The sequence below is a fragment of the Raphanus sativus genome, chromosome 9 (assembly GCF_000801105.2).
Source record: "Raphanus sativus cultivar WK10039 chromosome 9, ASM80110v3, whole genome shotgun sequence".
In the NCBI taxonomy this organism is placed as follows: Eukaryota; Viridiplantae; Streptophyta; class Magnoliopsida; order Brassicales; family Brassicaceae; genus Raphanus; species Raphanus sativus.
This window is the reverse complement of record NC_079519.1, coordinates 3,514,492-3,537,246: the sequence shown is the minus strand read 5'-3', so window position 1 is coordinate 3,537,246 and position 22,755 is coordinate 3,514,492. Positions and strand designations below refer to the sequence as shown.

General features: G+C 35.7%; 3 protein-coding genes across 4 annotated transcripts; 1 reads left to right on the top strand and 2 right to left on the bottom strand.

Annotated features, from left to right (window-relative positions):
• Positions 1-275: 275 nt before the first annotated feature.
• On the bottom strand, positions 276-3,167 carry LOC108834815 (MLP-like protein 31). The gene is made up of 2 exons (XM_018608138.2): positions 2,900-3,167; positions 276-2,384 (listed from the first exon to the last, which is right to left on the bottom strand). Exons 1-2 carry the CDS (start codon positions 3,096-3,098, stop codon positions 2,107-2,109), a joined length of 477 nt encoding a protein of 158 aa, XP_018463640.2. The 5' UTR covers positions 3,099-3,167; the 3' UTR covers positions 276-2,106.
• Positions 3,168-7,821: 4,654 nt separating this feature from the next.
• Positions 7,822-8,805, top strand: LOC130500420 (MLP-like protein 28). Its single transcript, XM_056995480.1, has 2 exons — positions 7,822-8,078; positions 8,282-8,805. The coding sequence occupies exons 1-2, from the start codon at positions 7,883-7,885 to the stop codon at positions 8,557-8,559; spliced, it is 474 nt and encodes a 157-aa protein (XP_056851460.1). The 5' UTR covers positions 7,822-7,882; the 3' UTR covers positions 8,560-8,805.
• Positions 8,806-9,200: 395 nt separating this feature from the next.
• Positions 9,201-10,705, bottom strand: LOC130500421 (YTH domain-containing protein ECT3-like). Of its 2 annotated transcripts, XR_008939052.1 has the most exons (4): positions 10,241-10,705; positions 9,968-10,048; positions 9,671-9,883; positions 9,201-9,583 (listed from the first exon to the last, which is right to left on the bottom strand). XR_008939052.1 is itself a non-coding variant. In XM_056995481.1 (3 exons), exons 2-3 carry the CDS (start codon positions 9,845-9,847, stop codon positions 9,428-9,430), a joined length of 333 nt encoding a protein of 110 aa, XP_056851461.1. In that variant the 5' UTR covers positions 9,848-9,883; positions 10,241-10,700; the 3' UTR covers positions 9,201-9,427. The 2 variants fall into 2 exon arrangements, 1 of the variants encoding a protein (XP_056851461.1); XM_056995481.1 differs by lacking the exon at positions 9,968-10,048 and having other exon boundaries at positions 10,241-10,700.
• Positions 10,706-22,755: the final 12,050 nt, after the last annotated feature.

The following is a 22,755-nucleotide window of genomic DNA, read 5'->3' as shown; positions in this document are numbered from 1 at the left end:
TTGTTTTTATGTACGTATATATTTTCATGTTCCTAGATTTTCCCTAAACTCTTTTTAAATTTCAGATAACTTCAGTTTTTCTCCTTAATTTCAATGATAAATCTGCCTCTTCTTCACCACCTCTTATTTGGAAGGCGGCACTCGATGAAAACATTTTGGCCATGGCTCATTGTACATTTGAATGGCAAAGAGGCAGATTTTGGCTATTTTCCAAAAATATCTTCCACAGAAATCAAAAATCTACATACGCTATTTTGACATTTTCATATTCTAGGTTATTAATGTACCAAATGTCCTTTATTATTAACAAAGTACATCAAATACAAGCAAACATAAACTTAAAACAGTCTTGTAGGCAGCTTTAATTGCTTTTATTACACGTCGATTCAAACTAAGAACTTCAAACATAACTCGGCCGTAATATTATACATACACGCATTAGTCGACACACACATTATTATACATATACCTCGTACCCAAAGTCGGACATTGCACATTATTTTTTTTTTTTTTTTTTTTTTTTTTTTTTTTTTTAATAAAAATATATTATAATCATCCGTAAAAACGGGATTTAGTTTCGATTACAAACTCGACTCGAACAAAAGCTTCCATGCCTATATATTACAACAACTAGCTTCGCCCACCCACTAAACCCGGCACATTCCGCTAGAGTGTTTTTAATAAACCTAGAAATCGAATCCTGTTCTCAACCATTAACGAAAACCACGAAGAAGTGAGGTTCTCCTCGTTACCGAGGATGCCGGGAGTCCCCGCGTCGTTTCTGGAGTAGCTAGGTTTCGATGAACTCGCCGAAGCTTATAATCGTCACCACCGTGAAGCACATAACGCTAATGAAGAAGGGAGTGGAAGACATACCATCGGAAAAATGCTCCAATCCCGCTGTACAACCCCACAAGCGCCATAACCGAACTAAGCCTAAAAGACCCAAAGGTCTAAGAAGCCCAAATCGGAGAGCAAAAAGACGGGACGAGACTACCGTAACACCCTGAAACCAATAAAGCTCTGAACCTGCAAAAGAAACTGAAACAACACTACTTCGAACCCGCCAAGGGAAGGCTGAAGCATCGGGATGCGTTGAATCACCATTAGGAGTCACCAAAGCAAAAGAAAACCCACAAACCACGCGAGCCTCTAATGCCAAGCCCAACGCCGCCTCCGAGAACCGGAGAACGGAAACCTCTTGCGGACAGGAAACAGAGCCGGTGACAACGACTCCGAACAAACAATGAAAGACAAGAGCTTAAACACCGAGAAGCTTGTCGACGAGCTTCTACGGCATGACTGGAGACAAGGAACCGGAAGAGGAAAGAGGAATGGGTGAGGACTCGAAATGTCGCCTCAGATAGGCCATTGACGACCTCACCGACACCGCGACAATCCGAACCACTACGGACCACCACCGGAGGGGCTAACACGCGCCAACACCGCCGGCTAAGCCCGCTTTCGAGTAGACCAACCTCCAAAACACCCACGGCAAAGGTCACACGAGGCTTGTCCTTCCTCGACACCGAGAACAAGACAGAGTCTCACGACCACCACCACTCCGCCACAAACCAAGGATAAGTAGACCACCGGATCTACAACCAGATCTGAAAAACGAAGCCTCGAAAACCTCCTCGTCGAACTGTCGTCTCGCAAGGGCAAAGATCCACTTGACTGTCCCTAAAATCCGACTCCTCCAAGACCCAACCCAACACCCACTGCGCCACAACTCCAAACACCAGCAAGCTCACGACAGGCCAAGCATCCTCTCGAGCGGAGCCTAACCCAAAGGAACCTCCGGAGCCAGAACCAAAAGCAAAGCAGCAGAGAGGGATAGATCCCGGACGAGCAAAGAGAAAAGAGTAAAGGGAGGAGGAAGGGGGAGCCGACGCCGGAGAACGCGCTCGCACGCGCCGGAGACGTCGGACCCAAAAGCTTATCTGATAATGAGAAGTCGGGAGAGAAAGCAGATGAGATGAGAGAGAAAGGTCTTTTCCGTTCTTCAAAGATTGCATTATTTATTGCACATTATTTATTGCACATTATTTATTGCAGCTTTAAAGACTTAAAGACTCACACAACACACACACGAAGAGTAACCGTCTATTCTTCTGCCAATAGATATTCATCGATATCTTTTGAAATTTCAACAGCAAGCTGGAGGATAGTTTCAGGGTGACCAGCATCTTCGCTTATTTTCTCGTACTCCATCTGCCATTTCGCAACACTACCAGGCTCTCCATTCTTAGGGATCACTTGGATTGTGGACACAAAACTCTTGAAATCTTTCATCACATCACCTTCTACAATTCTGAACTTGATCAGGTTCTTCTCCGGATCCACTGCCTCGACTCTCTTCTTGGTCATTGCTGACTCTCCATCTGCACCAGTTGTTAAGCTTTTGCTTATATAGGTTGGGGCATTGACTCAATACTCTCATAGACTTTTCAATCAAGATTTGAGTGAGATCTGTTTTTGTTCTAAGCAGCTTTTGTTACTACGAGATTCACAATGAGATTATATATTAAAAAAACAGTTCAGATTTCGGTTTAAAATCCAATGGTTATAAAAAATAAATTATACATATAACTTGCTCTCGTTAATTTTTATGATGATTAATTAAAGAAACACTCTTAATAAACTAATATATTATATATATTTGCCATTATTAAATACTAGTATTTAATAGTTTATGCCAATTAAATTATTAATTTTAGTTTCCTTTCTTATATTTTACAAATACATATATAATAAAAAGGAAATATTCTTATAATAATAAACGAATTTTTTTTTTGTAACACTATAATAAACGAAATTATATACAAGAAAATGGTTTTTTTGTCAGCACCTAGTATATATGTATATGAGACTGTGTATAATGAATCCAATGACTTACCATGAACGTAGTTCCACATGACCACTGAACCGAGTTTGCCCCAGTCGCCTTCTAGTAACTCACAACTCTTGATCTTGCCTGGAGTTGCTTTAAGCCATTCGCCTTGTCTTCCTGCGAACATGTGATGGAACTTTCCAGCAGAAGCTTTGATCTCCACATCTGCCTCAAGCTTTCCCACCAAAGTAGTAGCTTCTGCCATGATTTTTGCTTACTTTAGGAAAATGTCAGGATTTTTAGAGAGGAGTGAGTTATCTTTTTGATTTCCTTAGCCTCTATATATAGAGTAATGAGTGAGCAAACGTCAAAGAATTGAACGATATTTTGTTCATCAAATACAATGAATTAAATCTCGCACCGGTAACTGGATAAATAATGGAAATTTTCATTTTTACTGTATTATTGGTATTATTGGTATCGTTAATCATGTTTACATTTATTGAAGAAATATTTTTAAAATTACGTTATTCATTAAAGAGTTAAAATCCTTTTTTGTCATCAACTTATAACAGACTCAAACTGCCTCTGCAAACCAAACTTGTAACTCTGCATTTATATGAAAGACAAATAACAATTGCTTCTTCTCAAAATATTCTTATATCTTGCTGTGTAAATATATAAATATAAATAATTATTTAAAAAATTAAAAAGATAAGAAAAGATAATTTCTTTTTATAGTTTTCCAAATTTAAATTTTCGAATTTGAACTTCTTTATAATTTTTTCTAAAAATTAGGTATTTATTTATATATTTCTCAAAATCCTACACCCACATTCCAAAAACTCTCTACTTAATTCTAAATACTAAATCTAGACTAATGAACCCTAGTTGTTTATTTAACTCTTTAAAAATGAAATTGAATGTGATTAAGGTAAACATGAAAAGTGATATTAGGAATGTGGGTAACATAAACTGACATTTGTGCAGAGAGTTTATAACTAATAATTTTATAAAATTTATTTATTTAAATAAATCGAAGTGTTAAGTTTACCTATAAACTGACATTTGTGCAGAGAATTTATAACATGTACTAGATCTTGACCCGTGCGACCGCACGGGTATTAATTTTTAGTTTTAGTTTTTATTTATTTATACTAAATAGTATATTTGTAATATTTGATCGTTTTATATTGACTAAGGTAGAGGTGGATATTTGGATATCCACTCGAATTCGGTTAAAATTTATTCGGATTTGAGTTTTTTTGAGTTTAAAGATTCTAACTCTATTCGAGTATTTATAACCTTTGGTTCCGGTTTGATTCAGATCTTTGCGGATTTGATAACCCGTTTAAACTATTTTTAAATTTTCAAAATTTATATATCTTTAAATTTCTCTAAATCTAAAGCCAAAGTACCTAAGTTAAAAATTAAAAATAGGTTTAACTTGAATATTTGGATGAAGAATAAATATATATTTTAAGTATTTTTGATGTTTTGATTATTGTTTATCTACTTTAAATGTTAACTTTTGATTATTTTTTATATTTCAAATATTTTAAACAACTTAAAATAACTTATATCTTAGAGATTAATTCGAAAAATAGCTAACATATTGAAGTATATAAATATGATTTAAATATATTCAAATATCCAAAATATTTCGTTCGGATAAAGTTTGGTTATGGTTCTCTAGATACCAAGTTTGGATATTATCTAGTTTCGGTTCAAATTTGCTAATACTTTTTTCGTTCAGATTTTTAAATGAAAAATTGATATTATAATTTCCAGAATTGTTTGTCTAATAAAATCATATATTTTTTAAAAAAATTTGACATTGATTTAATGGAGAAGTTAATGAAGTGTATTAAATTCAAATTTAATTTTGGAAATCACATTAATCTAACTATCTAAGTGGAAAAGACAAAACATTAAAATAGGAAGTATCATTTAATTGTGTATTTAATTTAAATATAATTTTAGAAAACACATTAATCTAAGTGAAAAAAGACATCATTAAAATAGGAAGTATTATTTAATGTCAGTGGCATACCATTGTAATTAACATCGAAAACTCAGAGGTATTTTATATGGGTACTTCTCTTTTAATAATATAGATTTAAAAGTATGTGTTTTGAAAACTTTTCTAGTTTCTCTTTTTTTTTTAATTACTAAGATATTCTAAAAGTATCACCATTTGAGGTGCTTTTAGCGTTCAAATCACTGAAGAACCGTGCGGCCGTATAGTTATTGCTTTGTTTAAACCAAAAAAATCAGTCACTGTTATTGCTTTGAGTATATCGGTTGCTTCTCTGTGAGCCATGTGTTTTAAACTTTTTATTATAGGCTTGATAGATCGTCCTGATGATTTATGAACAGTAATAGTAATAATGCTATGCTAGTTAACTTTGGGTGTTTTGAGGTAAGAAATGATTTGGTTGAGAAATGTATTTTTTTAACTTTGAGATGGTCCAGTCTGACGGTGAACATAAGATGAAGATTTACTTATCAAATTCATTTGGATTTAGGCAAGCAACCTTTTTTGACTACATACATTTATCTGAATCTTTTTTTTTTTGAACGCCTAATTGATTAACCAGTAAGTAGAGTTTACAAAGCAAGAAAGGATGTTTTCAGCGCAACCACATTTAATATGATGTTTATCCAAAAAAGAACTTTTTATATGATACATAAATAATTCAGTCATCGTGTACCCTCTATACTTTTCATAATCAATTCATGCGATACATACACAAAACCACTTCATTAATAGTTAAATTTATTTATCTCAAATGATATAATCAATTCATATATATACTTCGCTGGTATATATAGCCTCATACAACGCGCATCATATCTAAGTGACTATAATTGACAATTTGAAATTTATATATAGGAGCATCAAATGAGTGATTTACGTTTAGAGTCACTTTTTATCTTTTGGTTTCATCATAAAATATCTAGTAGCCCCATAAACTAAAACATGATCCATCAAAATGGACAAAAATAACTTTTTGATTTGATTAATACCAATTCTCCCTAGACTTTACAAATTTAAATTTTAAAATCAATATCCGATGGTGACTTTACCAAATAATTTTCAAAATTTTGTCTACACGTTGCCTGGAGTATAATTTTATAATTTACAATAATAAGGGTTGATATGTTTATTTGCTCGAAAGTCAAAACTGTGAGCTATTGGTTAGTGATCAAATATTTTAAAATCAAATTCCGACCTTACTTTATAGAGAGAATGGGAGATATTTTAAATTATTAATTTTGGTTTCTGTTCCACTTCAAGAGAATACAGCTTCCAAATATACAATCTTTCTCGATTTATAATAATGCTTATTGATCTTTTAATATTATGTTATAACGTGTTATCAATTTACAAAAGATATGATCTTGCAGGATTGACAGAATGATCATTTAGGGATTATCCAGAGATATTTTATTTGATAAAAAGAGTTATTCTTGGGTTCACCCCCTAGGATGAAACTCTAGATTCACCAACCAATAGGATTTAGTTATTTCAAACTTGACATCATTTAAAAAAGGAAAAAAAATTGTCAAATTATATTACATTTTAAAAATAAAAAATAAAGTAAAAATAAATAAAATAATACTAAAAATGCAAAAAATAAATATTTTTTTCAAAAAATAAATATTTTTTTCAAAAAATAAATTAATACCACAAAAAACACTAATCTCTAAATGTTAAACCCTAAATCCTTTAGTAAACCTTTGGATAAATTATAAAACTTTGATTTAAAAAAAAACTATTTATAACACAATCAACAAAAAAACTATACCCTAAATCATAATCCTAAACCTTTGGGTAAACCCTAAACCCTTGGATAAATCCGAAATTCTTGGATAAATCTTAAAATTTAAGATTTATCCAAAAGTCTAAGATTTAATGTTTGTTGGGAGCGTTAAAAATATTTCATGAAAATATTTTTTTTAGATTAAAAAGTTTTTTTTGTGATTAATATAATTTTTATTTAATTTTTATTTTAAAAGTATAATATAATTCGATAATATTTTGTTTCCTTTTTTAAAAGATATTGAATCTTAAATGACACAATCCTATTGGTTGGTGAACCTAGAGGTTCACCCGTGAACCCAAGAATAAATCGATAAAAAAATCTTTCTATTTTCGGAGTAAGAACTTTTCAAGAAATTTATCAATTTAAAACTGAAATGAATTGTGTCATTGAATAATTTGAATGATCTGTCTTTTTAAATTAGATTAGTTACATGCCGCTATACCAATCTTAGGTTCATCATCAATGTACTCTTCCAAGCTTCGAATTGTACTATGTTTTCTGTCTAGATCGACACAAAACAATATGTATTATCGTAGATGCAAACCGATGGTTGCACTACATAATCTCTTAGAGCAAGATTATTGGTAGTCTTTAGGATTAGGTCTTTAATACACATATATGTATATATATATTATATAAGCGTATATATATGTGTGCTGAGGACTTTACGGAAACCAAAACCGAAAGTTCCTTAAATAAGGACTTTCGACTTTGGTTTCCGTAAAGTCCTTAGCAAACATATATATACGCTTATACAATATATACATATACATATATGTATATTAAGGATCTAATCCTAAGGACTACCAATAATGATGCTCTAACGTTAACGAATATGGTTCATGATTTATGAAACCCTAAACCTGTATCATTTTGTCTTATTATCTTAAGACTCACGAACTGACTGATTTCCCACTAATAGTACTCATTCAATGTGTATGAACGAGCTACGAATGATATTTTATATAGCTTTACCGTTTACATTTTTTTATTAATTACTTATAATCCAGTCTTATCAATTAGCACCAGATAGGTTAACGTGATCAAAGAGAAGTAAGAACTAATCAAAATTATCGGTAATAAAATAAATTCCAGTGTATTTCTCGCTTCATTAATTCTTCTATTTAAAGGGGTTAAACAGCTTAGAAGGGAACAGATTCATACTCAAAACAAAAACAAAACCCTAAAGACACTTTTGCAATTTACCGAGAGATCAAAAATGGCAGAAGCATCAAGTTTGGTCGGGATCATTGAGACAACCGTGGAGGTAAAATCTTCGCCGGAGAAGGTGCATGGCATGTTTGTCGGGAAACACCGTATCCCCTCTGCTTCTCCATCCTTAGTTCAGGGCTTTGAGCTGCACGAAGGCGAAATTGGCCAAGTTGGTGCTATCGTAACCTGGAATTACTTTCACGGCAAGTCAACGCTACAATTCTCTTGTTATATGAATACATGCATAGGGAATCTATTTTAAAATATAGTATTAACTTTTTGAATCAAAATTAATTTGAAACGGGTGGATTGATCCATACATATATATTGTCTGCTCTTATTCAAATGTAAGATTTATAACAATCTCAAACCTATAATAATGTGTCAATATGCTATATATGGTCAGATGGGGAGGCAAGAGTAATGAAAGAGAGGATCGAGTCAATAGACCCGGAGAACAATCGGGCCACGTACAGGGTGTTAGAGGGTGATTTAATGAACGAGTACAAGAGTTTCTTGATCACCTTTCAAGTGACCCCTAATGAAGGTGAACCTGGAAGTATTTTACATTGGCACTTTGAGTACGAGAAAATTAGTGAGGAGGTGGCTCACCCTGAGACTCTCCTCCAGTTTGCCGTCGAGGTCTCCAAAGAGATCGATGCACATCTCATGTCCGAAGAATAGAGGATGAATTCTCTTGTCTCAATCCCATATATCCCTAATTATATTTGTGTGTTTGCCTTTAAGTTCTGTCTTTGAAATTACTATAAATAAAGACTAAGGAGACGCCTTGTCCGAGTTTGTAAAGAGATATGTGTGTCATGAGGAAGTTTTTATGTTTGAGAAGCTAAGTGTAGTAGCATCAGCTATGAAGCTACTCAATATGTATGAAAGGTTTGTTTAATAATAAAATCATAAATGTTTAATAAATAAATTAAGCATTCTGCTTCGTGATTTGTTGAAGATAGCTAGGAAGGGACTGCGATCGAGGAATAAGAATAACAAATGAAACTTATAGATTAATTATATATGTTGTCTAACTCTCGTCAGAGAAATCTACCAAGGAAATCTACGGAATCGTCGGTGTATCAAGCAGATCCCCTCGGTGTTTGATTCTCTCTCTTTTCTGCATGTTTCTCGATCTGAAAATTCAAGAGCCCACGCTCTGACAGTGGCTCTAAGAGCATCCACAATGGTGGATTCCATTGTGGAGTCCTTAAGATTAGTTTAGCATTAATTTTTTTGTTTTTTGTTTTTTTGAATAGTTAAGGACTTAATCAAAATGATCAAGTCCAATGGTGTTACTCTAATTAGAGTCCTTAGCGTTTTGTAACAAAACCACAAAACCCAACAATTTTCAGCGATTGATACAAAATCCTAAAACATAACAACAGTGAAATCTATGAAGCTGGAAACTGAATACCATGAAATTTATAACACAGTGTAAAACTTCCCTCCTCCAAGCGGACGACTTGAGCAAAACTTTTAGACATGTTCTTGATAAAGTCTGTCTGCAATGCAGCAGCAGCAGCGGGTTTATGTTCGTTTTCTCCTACTCTCCTGTAGATGGCAAGCTTGGCTGCCTTCTTGCCTTCCGTTCTTGAATTATCTTCTCCCTCTCTTCATAAAACCCAAAATCATCCAAGATTGAAGTCTCAGCATCGTAGTTCTTGAAAATCTTCAGCATCTCAATGCCTTCTAGTTTCACCTGTAGTTATTTTTTAGGTTGTGATTCTGCAAGTTGGTTTAAAAAAAAGATGTATCTTATAACACAAGAAAGCTTGAGAGGACTTACTTCTTGAGTGTCTCGAGTGTTCGTCACAGGCTTATTGTCATTGTTCTCCAATATAATGTGGCGGAACTGACTGTTTGGAACGTCTTTGATGGTGTGCCACTTCACCGGGAACTGTCCGTTCCATTTGTCTTGTTGCCAGTAATCAACGCTCTTCTCAAAATCCACAGGTCCTATCATCTCCGCTACTCCACAGAACTGAGAGCTAGCGTTTACCTGCAGTGACAACACCATTAGCAATTCTGTAGAAGGAAGGCAAATGCAGACACACACACACAGAGAAAAGGATTAGACTCGTACAGAGAACAGAAGAATTGGGTTTCATCTTTGACTGATTTTTTATGGATTCAAGCTACAAAAGATTCTTCTCATGAACCATAGCTGAAGAAACAGAGAAGCAAAACACACACATCAAACAGGGCAACACTTTTTAGCAAAACACACACATCCTATCTCTGTTAAAATCGAAACTTTATCATCCATCCACCCTTTAGAATTAAAATTGAAACTTTATCATCCATCCACCCTTTAGAATTAAAATTGAAACTTTATGAATATCTGAAAATATGTTACCAGTGGTGGCAAAGGTGGTTGGACGGGAAGCTACGAGTTTGGTAGGTGCAGTGAAGAAAAAGGGCTTCTTCACATCCGCGAAGGTTACATCTTCGCAGTCAAAAGAAGAATAATCATCATCCTTGAACCCTTTGAAATCAGCCTCGAATTCTTCGTCCAGATCGAAGAAACTGGATCGCTTCTTCGACTTCTTCTTCGAATTTTTTGGATCCGGCCAGATAAACTCGCTGGTGATGCGGCGGGACTTCGGCGGAAGGATGAAATCGGAGATTATTGATCCTCGACAAGGTGACTGCGAAGTCGAAGGGGTACGGATTCGTTACGTTGCTCGGCCCAATGACTAGATGCCACGTCGATACGGACTCGATCCGTAAACCCCTTATTTAAGGATTGATCCTTACCATTCCTTCTTTTTTTAATATTTCCCACACGTGTTAACATATGTTAACGAGCTAAGGATTTGGTGTGAGACGCCGTTGCGGCTGGTCTAAAGGCGTCCTTACTTCTGTATTGGACTCGAGTTTGGGCCAAGTTTAGGCCAATTTCCTTTTTTTTTTAATTTATCAATGGTTGAACAAAAAGAAAATTATATATGTTGATATACTATAAGATTTTAGTTTTGTAGTTCAAAAAAGAAAAAAAAAATATATATATATATATGATCTCCCGAATACTTGAACACCACACAAAAGTTCCTCATTTTTTCCTAGTACTTTGAGAGATCCACACAATAATTTTTTATTTTTCCACTTTAAGAAAATTAAAATGAAATACTTGAAACAAAGATGTTCTTGCAAACATCTAATCAGTTACAGTAATATATAATAAGTATTGTACTGATGTGTGGGTATGTTTTTTTTTCCTTTTTGTAAAAAGGCTTAATGTGTGGATATGTTATGTTTAGTTTTAATAGGAGCTTGTGATATATGTTTGTAGATAAATTAATAAGGCTCTTTTCGCTGCTATGAACCCTAGATTTTTCTTGTGTTTACATATTTCAAGAACTACTTTTACTTATGATTCCTAATCTTTCCACAAAATGGTAAAACTTGATGATTAACAAAATATTGTTTCTATTTATTTCGCACCTTCTGAACTACAAAAGGGAAAACTTCAACCAGCAACATAAATTTCAAACTCCTTTTGCATGATACTCCCTCCGTTTCAAATTATATGTCGTTCTAGAGCAAAATTTTTGTTTCAAAATAAGTGTCGTTTTCGGTTTTCAATGCAAAATTTATTGAAAATATTCTCTATTCTATTTTTATATTGGTCGATGTGTATTGGTAATAGTATTTTTATTTTGGAAATATGTAAAATTAAATGTTTTCTTAATCTTTGCGCAAAGACTTAGAACGACAAATAATATGAAACGGAGGGAGTACTAACGTAAGAGATTTTAAATATGAATAAGATTCACTTTGGTTTTTTTTTATAAAAAAAACAGTCCATATTTTATTATTTAAATTCTGAAAATGTGGTCTCGATAACAATTTAACTTCAAATATGAATGGCTATATGGGGAAGCAAAACTTCAAGCCCGAGCACCTTTCCAAGATAGTTTGAAAGTTTGGAAAACGAGGGACAAAACTACTCTCTACATTTCATAAAAAGGAATTCAGACACTTTTACGCATACTAAGAAAATAATTGAAATGCGTTTGAATAGTAATGACATCTGTTTAACCAATAATTAATAACATATGTTCAATCGATAGTATTTAAGATAAATAAATTTAATTATTAGATGAATACATTTTATAATTAATATTAAATTAAAAGTATTATAAATTGTACTATTGAAATTCTAAAACAATATTTTTAACAAAAAATAAATATTGAAGTGATATTTTTTTTTAAGTAACAGACATAGTATGTAACAAGAAGTAGATAGAGAATGACTGATGGATTAATGTGGCAATTGTTTTTCGATAAGTTTGACTAGTTGGAGCCTTGGAGGCCATCTATATGAAAAACATGGAATATTGGTTTAAAAAGATACTCCATCCATTCAAATTTACTTATGGCATTTCTAGTTCCACTCAATTTTTACTCTAAAATAAAATGAAATAAAATAAAAAAATGATTCAACCTAATTTTATATATCACTCCATAATAGAGTTTATTTAAAAAAATAGAATAATCTATATTTTGTTTATTTATTACTCCATTATAGAAAAAATAAAGTAGGGTTAAAATAATTTTATTTTCTATTTCCTTTTATTCTATATTAGAAGAAAAAACAGAGTTTTAAGAGATGTTCTTAGACGTTTTATTGCGTTAGTTTTTGTTGACGTTCACATAATTCTATGCAAAAATGATAAAAGATGACATTTTTACCTTTTTAACCCTTGTAATTAATGGTCTCTAATGATAATGATATGAAATCAAGTTAACAGGAAACACTAATGAAAAGGGTTTAATAGTTGTCTTTTTGTAAAGTTAGAAAACCATAAAATGTGACTTGTCGCCTAATCTCTTCCATAGCTTTTGTTCAGTGGAGACTTCCGACTAATTCCAGTCATAAGTCAGCCCTACAGAGGAAATCCAGCCCACCGACAATTTTAAACTGGGCCTAGCAGTCTAGCACCGGTTTGGAGGAACCTGGTTCAACCTGCTTTACACCTATGCATGCATGGATGCACCGTAAAAAATCGTTGCTTCGCCGAATTCGAACTTTTTTTTTTTTTTTTTTTGGCTAAAAACCGAATTCGAACTTGGGGGAGCGTTTATAAACGCATTCCCAAACTAAATACACTTGCACACGGGAAAACATTATTCTTTTGTAATATACTCCCTCCGTTTTGAATTAAATGTCGTTTTAGAGCAAAATTTTTGTTTCAAAATAAATGTCGATTTATGATTTCAATGCAAAATTTATTAATTTTTTATTCTAAGCTATTTTTCTATTGGTTAAAATCTGGTTAGGTGTAGTTAATATACAAACTTAAATGTTTTATTAATCTGTGTGTCGAAATCTAGAACGACAAATAAAATGAAACGGAGGGAGTATTATACATTTATACCTCATCAGAAATTTCATATATAACAACACAAATTCACCACTTTTTTTCTTTGCCTAATGGTTTATTTGTAGTAGAAGCACCTTAGCCTAATGGTTAAGGTCTAAAGGCTTCTACACCTAGGTCTAAGGTTCGACTTCCACACTATGCAATTTATTGCAGATTTTCTCAAATCCAGGTTTCAAGTCCCGGAAAAAGCGCGATTTATTAGGCAACTATGCATATTATGAAAGGAAAGAATGATTACATGAGATCTTCAATATGGTGTAAGTAAATCTGGTCAGGCGTAGATCTTCATAGGACGACTCAGATGATGCAGTTAGGCGTATATCTTCATAAGACATATAGTATTGTCGGTTGTCGAATCTTGTATCTGGAAATTTTTACAAAAAGAAAAATCTAGACACGCATTGAAAAGAGTATGCGGAAATATTTAATGAAAATGATTCATTTTATCTTTTCGTTTTCCCTTGTTGGTCATAATGAATGATGGGGTTGGTCACAAAAAAAAAATGTGTATTTTTTCTTCAATAGTTTCTCACTAGGTGATTATCCGTGCATATGCGCGGAACAGGGCCGTCTTTTAGCACGTGCAAGTGGAGCGGTCGAACAGGGTCCAAAATTTTAGAGGGTCCATAATTTTTTTTATTTTAGTAATAGTTATAAATTTAAAATCATACTTTTATAAAAAATCAGAATAACTATATTTGAATTTAGGTTCCGTATTTATAACCAATAATGTAAATTACAATTTTTATTTTTTTATATAACCAACTAAAATACAATAAATTAGGACATAATTAATATTTCTATCAATTATATATTTTGGAAAGTAAGAAATAGTTGTTAATGTATGTTTGAATATTCAATGGTAGTATATAAAGTTAATATTCTAATTGATTATGTTTAGGAAAAAAATATTAATTAGTGATTATAAATACGGATAACAAAATATATTTTTTTCACCATTTTTTAGTTAGAAATAAAAAACACAAAGAAAAGAAAACTAGCCTACAAATTATGTTGACAAGAATGAGTAATTTGTCCAATTAAAAGTATATAGCTTGCTATCCATATTTTTTTACTTTGCTATATTTATAGATTATGATTTTTGATTATGCAAATAATAAACATAAAAAACAACTTAAAAATAGAAGAATGATCAAATTTGATGATTTGATCAACGAGTTTACATTGAAAAATGCTAAATAATTTTGTTCAATGATTTGATCAGTGATTTTGCATTAAAAACTAGAAATAGTGTTATTTAGATATAAAACACTCTCAATTTTAACACGTTTAGTTTTGAAATAGCCTTAAAGAATGCTCCCAGGCACGAAACCCAATGACTCAGTAACTTTTGGTGCCTTTTCAAAAACCACCGACGGAAACTCCTTCCTACGCCGCTAAAATCTGTGCGCCGCCGCAACTATTTTCCGGTGAAGTAGATCTACAACGTTTTCTCCTCCCTGAAGCTCAGATCTTGAAACCATGGGAATAGACGAATGTAGAACCGCGGCATTTATTACAGATCTGGTTTGGAAAGGCTCCTGCTGTTAACTTTGAGTAAATGCTCCTTTTCTGGCTGGTGGAGAGTATTCTAACTTCCTCCCAGTTGGCTACCTTTATACTGTCTCATACAGTTGTTTCTTACCTTGTCTCTAAGGTTCTACCCCCACGGTAGATTTACTACTTACTGTAGTTTGTCGGCTTCTGCAATTTTACAGTCCCCTACTGTTTTTGTGGTAAATGGCTTTTCGTAAATCAAGACTAGAAAAAGGGAAGTGGATCCCCGAACCTTCTAGAGAAACTCGACGCCCACCAATAAGAATCCCTCAAGTCAACACTGAGGCCCTTATCGAAGAAAACAAGCTCACGCTTATAGGCCGAGTTACAAACCCGAAGATACAGAAAACTCGGGCTCTCGTGGACTTCTTTCTCCAGCAATGGCGAGTGTCGGGAACTATCACTGGCAGGGATCTAGGCCCAAACCTCTTTCAGTTCAGATTTGAATCAGAACAGGACCTCCAGAGTATCCTCGACAAAGCTCCCTTTCATTTCAAACGCTGGATGATGATTCTACAACGATGGGAACCTGTGGTCTCTGACTACTTCCCAGCACTCATCCCCTTTTGGATCACGATCCACGGCATCCCATTACACTACTGGACTGATGCAGCACTCAAAACTATAGGCGAGGAACTGGGTCCAGTGGAGAAGTACGATGTCAAGAGGGGACGTATCAGAGTTCTAATAAATGGTCTGAAACCACTGGAAATGAAACTCGATATCAGTGTATCAGGAGAAATAAAACAGGTGGAATTAGAGTATGAAGACCTGCAAAAGCACTGCTTTATTTGCTTCTCTCTAGCTCATGATAAGGACGACTGCCCTTCGCAGCGAGCTCAAGCAAATTACAGAGAACCTGCCCCCAGAATGGGCATATCTCAGAATAGGACTCTGGAAAGAATTGAGGCAGAGAGACGCAAAGCAGAGGAAAGAAAAAGCGCCCGTTCTGATTCCTTACAATGGCAGCGCCCTGCAACCCGCGAGTTTGACTGGAGACAGGATAAAAACTTCCGGTATAACTATGGAGCAAGGAGGGACCCGCACTATAAAGAAGACTCCTCAAGACGTGAGGGCTCAGCACCTAATAGTCGCTTGCCAGCTAAAGAAAGGCTATCCCTTACAAGAAATGAGACTATAAGTGCAAAAGGTTCTCAGTCTCGTCAACAATTCCAGACTCCAAGAGCTGAGTGGAGGCCAGTCGTTAGTGCTTCAAACAAGGGAGCTAACTCAAAGGAAGCGATGTCTTTGGTCTCCCATACTCCCTCTCCACACCCTCAGAGAGAAGGTGGAGTGAGCAGCAGGGGTGAAATCTCAGCTTCCAGACAGTCTGGTGGTGGAACTGCTCCCTCTCAAGAAAGATTGTCTGCTCTTAACAGGCTGTCTCTACCTGACGAACGAGTTCCGCTCCTCCAGAATGGAATGGCAAACCCTGATTCAGGAAGACTTCAAGCTGAACCCTCCCAGGTTATAGAAGAGACAGTACCGATCCAGATAGAGAGAAGTAACCCATCTTCCTCTAGAAACCCTCGCCCGCCTTCAGCTTATGTTTATGATGGGACACAAGAGCGATCTCCCATTAGAACGCTTAGTGAGGACAGGGTTCATGTCTCTCTGCGCCTTGGACCGCTATTCACCTCAGAAGATGATAATGACAGCTTAACTCTGCAACCTAGAGATGGGGAACATAGGGCTTCAAGGAGAGCAGGGAAAAGAGCTGAAAGGAATACATCTACTAAAGCTCCCTCAGCTAAGAAGAGATTGCAGAACAGCCCGGGTCAGGGAACTTCTGTTAAAAGAAGAAGAGTTACAAAAGCTCATCCCTCTCCGAAGAGGAGACAAGCAAAGGATGCTGGGAGTAAAGGGGCGGGAACTTCAAACCCCGTAGTAGGTGCCCAACCACGATCCACAATTGTGCCAGCAACAAAGAAAAAGGGAACGGATTTTCGGTCCGCTCCAAAACCTCTTCCTTAGTCTCTATGAGCTGGAACTGTCAAGGTATCGGGAGCGACCTGACAGTTCGTCGTCTGAAGGAGTTTCGATCCAAGAACTCCCCGGATATAATGTTCCTGTGTGAAACAAAAAGACAAGATGAGGATGTCTTCCAAATGTATCGAGGATCAACTTTCAACAACCACTTCACAGTCCCTCCAATTGGCTTGAGCGGAGGTCTTGCTCTCTCTTGGAAGGACAATGTACAGCTGGAAGTACTCTTCTCTTCGCCTAATGTAATTGATACCTGTGTTGAATTCAATAAGAAGATGTTTTATGTATCCTTTATATATGGCGCCCCAAATAGAGAAGATAGACCAAGATTTTGGGAAGTGATGACGGAGATTGGACAAGGCAGAACGGCACCATGGCTAATCACCGGAGATTTCAATGATCTACTTGACAACTCTGAAAAGGTCGGTGGGCCATTGCGGTGGGAAGGATCGTTTCTGTCTTTCCGTAATTTTGTCTCTACACAAGGCCTTTGGGACCTTCAATTCTCAGGAAACTCACTGTCATGGAGAGGCACAAGATATTCCCATTTCATTCAATCTCAGCTTGACAGAGCAATGGCTAACATTGAATGGATGGAGATGTTTCCGGCAGCAAGAAGTGAGTATCTCCGGTTTGAAGGATCGGATCATCGGCCACTGTTAACACACTTTGATCAATTCCTGAAAAAGAAAAAAGGAATGTTCCGATATGATAGACGCTTGAGTAAGAAGCCCGAGATCAGGAAGCTGATTGAAACCACCTGGAAAGCCTCTAATACAGATTCGGTGTTAACAAAGATTAACCAGGTACGGAGGAATTTGATAGATTGGGCGAAGGACCAAGCAGCTGCGACAAAAGAACATATCAGCTCCCATCAAGCCCTGCTCGAACAAGCTCTGTCCGAACAAAACCCAGAGAATGAACGTATCACGGAGCTGAAAACAATACTGGAAAATGCTTATGCAGAAGAAGAGGCCTTTTGGCGCCAAAGAAGCAGAATTCAGTGGCTCAATGAGGGAGACCGGAACTCAGCTTTCTTTCATGCAGTGACTAGAGGTCGTCGAGCTTGCAATAAGTTCTCGATAATTGAGGATGAAACAGGGACAGCACACTTGAAGAAGAGCAGATAGTTAAAGCCTTTGCCCTGTTTTATCAGCACCTCTTCACTGCGGGAGATACAAACCCATCTGATGTGGTTTCAGAAGCACTCTCAGCCAAGGTGACGACTGAAATGAACCAGATGTTGATCATGATCCCGGAGAAGATGGAAGTCCAGCAAGCTGTTTTCTCTATTCACGCAGACAAAGCCCCTGGTCCCGACGGGTTCTCGGCGGACTTCTATCAAACTTTTTGGGACGTAATCGGAGATGACGTGTACCGGGACATTAGAGCTTTCTTTGAAACGAGCTACATTCATCCGAGACAAAACGAGACCCATATCAGGCTGATCCCCAAGGGTACAGGAGCCAAAAAGGTCTCGGACTATAGACCGATTGCGTTGTGCAACACGCACTACAAGATAATAGCCAAGATCCTCTCTAAAAGGCTACAGCCGCTGCTCCACTCCCTGATCTCACCATCTCAGTCGGCCTTTGTGCCGGGGAGAGCTATCTCCGACAATGTGTTGATTACCCACGAGGTCCTGCACTACTTGAGAAAGTCGGAAGCAAAGAAGCATGTGTCAATGGCGGTAAAAACAGACATGAGCAAAGCCTACGACAGGATTGAGTGGAACTTCTTGCGGGAAGTACTACAAAGATTGGGATTCCACGAGATTTGGACTGGCTGGATCATGGAATGTGTCTCGTCGGTTTCATACGCCTTCCTTATCAATGGCGGGCCGCAAGGGACAGTTATCCCATCCCGTGGTTTAAGGCAAGGTGACCCGTTATCTCCGTACCTCTTCATTCTTTGTACGGAAGTCTTGTCGGGTCTCTGCAACAAAGCCTTAGCTGATGGAACACTACCAGGAGTAAAGGTTGGCCGACACTGCCCCCCGATAAATCACTTGTTATTTGCGGACGACACGATGTTTTTTCGGGAAATCTAGTGCAGCAAGCTGTGCCACTCTCACCTCTATACTCCTCAAGTACGAAAAGGCTTCAGGGCAGTGTATAAACAGAGCAAAATCAGCCATTACCTTTTCGTCGAAGACAAACCAGGAGTGCAAAACTCGGGTCAAGAGGGAGCTTAATATCTGTAACGAGGGCGGAATTGGGAAGTATCTCGGGCTACCGGAGCATTTTGGACGCAAGAAGCGAGATATTTTCTCATCCATAGTGGACCGTATCAAACAAAGAGCTCACTCTTGGACCAGTAGATATTTATCAGGAGCGGGCAAGATGGTCTTGTTAAAAGCAGTGCTGGCGGCGATGCCTACGTACACAATGTCTTGCTTTAAGCTCCCGGCATCTCTCTGCAAACAGATCCAATCTGTGCTTACCCGCTTCTGGTGGGATGTAAAGCCGGAGATTCGAAAGATGTGCTGGATCTCCTGGGACAAGTTAACTTACCCCAAAAGTGCAGGGGGTCTCGGCTTTCGCGAGATAGAGGTTTTTAATGATGCTCTACTAGCAAAACATGCTTGGAGGCTTATGAAAAATCCCACTTCTCTACTCGGGAAGATCCTACTGAACAAGTACTGCCACAGCTCGGAGTTCCTCGAGTGCTCACCGCCGAACTCTGCCTCTCACGGATGGCGAGGGATACTAGCAGGTAGGGAAATTTTAAAAAAAGGCTTGGGTTGGTGCATTGGAAATGGCAGGAACATAAAGGTGTGGAGTGATAATTGGCTATCGACAGAGGCGCAAGTCTGTCCGATAGGACCGTCAACAGAACAGGACCAGCACCTCCTAGCTAGCGACCTCATGCTGCCAGACTCCTCTGACTGGGATGTAGAGAAAATTAGACGCAGAGTACCAGTTTATGAGGCGCACATCAGGAAGCTAACGCCAATAGAACTTCTGGAAGATGAATTGGTCTGGTATCCCGAGAAGTCTGGGAACTATTCAACGAGATCAGGCTACGCGTTAGCAAAGCTACACAACGGGGATCAGCAGGACTCCTTCAACTGGAAACAGTTTGTATGGAATGTCCAATGCTCACCAAAGCTGCGCCAGTTTTTATGGAAGCTAAAAAGTAATGCGTTAGCAGTGGGGGAGGCGTTGATCAAAAGAGGAATGCAAATAGATGGAAGTTGCAAGAGATGTGGGGAACCAGAAACTATTTTCCACGTGATGTTCTCTTGCACTACAGCCATAAAGGTTTGGGAACTGGTCCCAGCCATGATGATACCGTCCAATAGCTCTTGTCACTCTATGGAAGACTTGCTCAAAGGCTGTGCCCGAATGGTAAACCTGCCGCCCACTGGACTGGTCACTCCATTATACCCTTGGATCTTTTGGGTTTTGTGGACAAGTAGAAACCAATTGAAGTTTGAGGATAAGTCTTTCTCGGAAACGGAGATGCTTGCAAAAGCTATCAAAGCTGCAAAGGAGTGGCAAGCCTCGCTACCACCCCGAACCAAAAGCTCTGGTTCGCCTAAAGACTGTCCAAAACCAAACTCTCTCCCTCTGGTTCCAGCACAAACGCACATAATATGCTCTGATGCTGCTTGGAATGGGTCGTCATGTGCAGGTGGTCTTAGCTGGATCTGCAACGACTCTCTAGGGAATCAAACCTTCCAAGGAACCGAAGCCCGCCGCTATCTTGCCTCAGCTCTTGTAGCAGAAGCCTCAGCGATGAAAGCTGGTCTTGCAAAGGCCATCTCTGCGGGGATCAAAGACATAATCTGTTGCTCAGATTCAAAGTCTCTTATTGATGCGATTACAGGTTCCAAGACTGTGATTGCGCTTAGAGGATTACTCCATGACTTAGGCGTGTTGAGTAGATCCTTTTCTTCTATCTCTTTTATGTTCATTTCCCGCTCTTGTAATGTTCCAGCTGATATGTTGGCGAAAAAACGCTCTGTTTCAGCTGTCAAACAACCTATTTGAGGTTGGAAACTCTGTTCCTGATGTTTAAGTTTGAATGAATGAAGGCAAGGTTTGATCAAAAAAAAAAAAGTGTTATTTAGATATAAAATAATTAATTGATGTATTTATTTTATATTATACTGATATGTAAAAAGAAAAATATATTATTTCAGATTGTTAAAAAGATCTTATTTTCTTATTTTGAACCGGATCTGTCTAAAGCTTGAGACGACCCTGGCGCGGAATGAAATGTATATTCTAATAATCGTTGAATACTAACTTTGATCATTCCACCATAATGATATCATGTCATAAGCCGTATATATATATTAATTTGAATAACTATTAAATGTAATTTTTATTTATATAGTTTTATGATCATTTGTATTTTATTATAACAAAAAATTTAAACCATAAATCACAAAATTTTCGATGTGAGACTTTTAACAGTTTTCATAATTAATAGTCATTTGAAAAAAACAAATATAACATATACAAAAAATATAAGTTTTTATAACATGACTAATATGATTATTTAATTTATTTTGACAGTATATCATTAAAACAATAGAGGATATATATATATATATATATATATATATATATATATATATATATATATATATATATATATATATTTCTATCAAATCCTTATCATTAAAATCATTAATTGTAAAATATATATTGGATTCATTTTTGGTAGTTCTGTATCTTTATTTAATGCAAGAATGGATAATATTAATTGTAAATTGCTAATTAATTTCATTGTTAGTTTAATGAGAAGTATATAATATAAGCTTAGTGGACCAACATATTTCTCTAGAGACTTTAAAAAGCTTTCAAGTGATGACATATTTCATAGCTAAAATATTGAATGTTTCTCTTTTAATATATATATAGGAGATTGACTAAATTGACCTGAAGATTATAAATTTGATCAATAACAATTAGTGAAAATTATTTACAACTTTATTTCTTATCTATAAAAGAAAAGAGTTTCATGTTCACTCGAAAAAACTTGATTTTGATGAACACTAAATACGGATGAGTAGAAAAAGCTTTTCTTCCATGCTTCTGTTTTATTTTAAATTTTATTTTCAAAATTTCTCACTTTGATTTTAATTCTAGATTTAGTTGTTTTGTTTGATGGTAGAAGCATTTTTATTTTTTTGTTCCTTTATTTGAATAGATAATATTATTTTAATAAATGATTGCATTGACAAAATGACTCTAAAATTTATATAATATGATTTCAAAATAAATAATTATTATTTTGTATAAAACTAAATAAACCAAAAATCGATGGTATGTAGCGAACCAAACCGAAAAAAATATGGATTTAGAATGATAGTTGTATTTTACTAACCGAAATACCGAAAAACCAAAAAACCCCGGACCGAAACCGATATCCGGATTGAACACCCCTAGTAATAACTCTTCGATATATTGCATTAATATAACTTTCCAATATCACAAATTAATAGAAAATATATTAATAATAAAAATATTGACAACACATATAAGGTAACCAAAATAATTACTAAACTTTATTCGCAAGGTTTAAAATTTGTTAGTCTAAAGTAAAAATTCCTAGGCGGGCTTTGTATTACCTTATTCAACCGACTACATTTATTTTTTTCTCTAATCCTTTTCTGTTTGAATACGATTTATTTACTTATATAAACTTCCTACACAAGCTAAAAATAATCTAATTAATAACTAAATATTTTTTTTAATATTTATTAACATACATTTCAAAAAGACAATTACAGCAGAACCTCTATAAATTAATACTCGATAAATTAATAATTTTTATAAATTTTTATAAATTAATAAATTTTATCGGTCCCAATTTGGACATGTGTAAAATATGATAGAAATCGATAAAATAATAAGATAGTAATATTTTAAAAATTTCCATGTAAGTATATAGTCCCATTAAAATAATATATCTAATAATATTTTAA